Below are 1,403 nucleotides of genomic sequence, written 5' to 3' on the forward strand. Positions count from 1 at the left end.
GACCTAGCAACCTGAAACCCTCGACCTAGCAACCTGAAACCCTCGACCTGGCAACCTGTAACCCTAGACCTAGCAACCCGTAACCCTCGACCTGGCAACCTGTAACCCTGGACCTGGCAACCCGTGACCCTGGACCTGGCAAACTATTACCGTGGACCTAGCAACCTGTAACCCTAGACCTAGCAACCTGTAACCCTGGACCTGGGAATCTGTAACCCTGGACCTGGCAACCCGTGACCCTGGACCTGGCAACCTTTTACCCTTGACCTGGCCAGCTGTGACCCTCGACCTGGCAACCCATGACACTCGACCTAGCAACCTGTAACCCTTGACCTGGCAACCCATAACCCTTGACCTGGCAACCCGTGACCCTGGAACTGGCAACCCGTGACCCTGGACCTGGCAACTTGTAACCCTCGACCTGGCAACCGGTAACCCTCGACCTGGCAACCCGTATCCCTCGACCTAGCAAACCGTGACCCTGGACCTGGCAACCCCTGACCCTGGACCCGGCAACCTTTTACCGTGGACCTGGCAACCCCTGACCCTGGACCTGGCAACCTCTGACCCTTAACCTGGCAAACCGTGACCTGTAGGTCATTCCTGCCCTATTTAACATACGGTGGGGGAGGGGGGGGGTGTATAATGTGATTTTCCTCATGTTTTAATTAAGTTAATTAGATAATATTTTATTCCTCTTTATAAATTCAGCAGCGTCCGACAATATTAATGATGTTTTTATTAACATTGATAATCTTTCTGTTTAATATGTAACCTGGTCCCAAGACACAAAACGCAGCGTTCACACTCATTCTACTCTTCCTCTTTTGGTCTTTTGGTGAAGACAGCCGCGGTGTGGAATAAGAATATGATATTCATATTCATATTCATATTCATATTAACAAAGCCCATCTGGTTATTATTCCAGCTGAGAACAGTGACAAGTTTTTAAAGTGCCCTCATCTCCTTTCACACCAGAGACAAACACATCCATTAATACACATCTTTTATTCATATTTATGACTTTAGATTTCTCGGAAATTCTCCAAAATTTACTGTTAGAAACACATCATTTGCATATTTGAAGAAACACAAACAGAAGATACATATTAATGAAGTCAATAATCTCTATTTACTTATTAAAGTAATCTATTACTTTCTTATTAAAGTAATCATTTACTATATTAATAAAGTAATCAGTTACTTTATTATGAAAGTAATCTATTAATTTCTTGTTTTCCATGAAACCAACAGCGTGACTTCTGCTTTGGAGAAAGTCCAGTTAGGAGGTTTCAGGGTGAAGAAACCTCAGAGACAGGAAACACATTGACGATCACATGCACACACACACACACACACACATACACACACACACACACACACACACACACACACACACAACA

At 44.5% G+C, this 1,403-nt stretch overlaps 1 protein-coding gene across 1 annotated transcript in view; it reads right to left on the minus strand.

Moving 5' to 3' along the window:
- The window catches only part of LOC117956049 (arf-GAP with Rho-GAP domain, ANK repeat and PH domain-containing protein 1), a 31,475-nt gene extending 31,130 nt beyond the window's left edge, over positions 1-345 (minus strand). The window contains exon 1 of the mRNA XM_034890891.1: positions 92-345. Within this exon, the coding sequence (XP_034746782.1) occupies positions 92-345 (254 nt within the window). The remainder of the gene's footprint in view (positions 1-91) is intronic.
- Between the last annotated feature and the right edge of the window lie 1,058 nt (positions 346-1,403).

Source organism: Etheostoma cragini, chromosome 13 (assembly GCF_013103735.1).
Source record: "Etheostoma cragini isolate CJK2018 chromosome 13, CSU_Ecrag_1.0, whole genome shotgun sequence".
NCBI lineage: Eukaryota > Metazoa > Chordata > Actinopteri > Perciformes > Percidae > Etheostoma > Etheostoma cragini.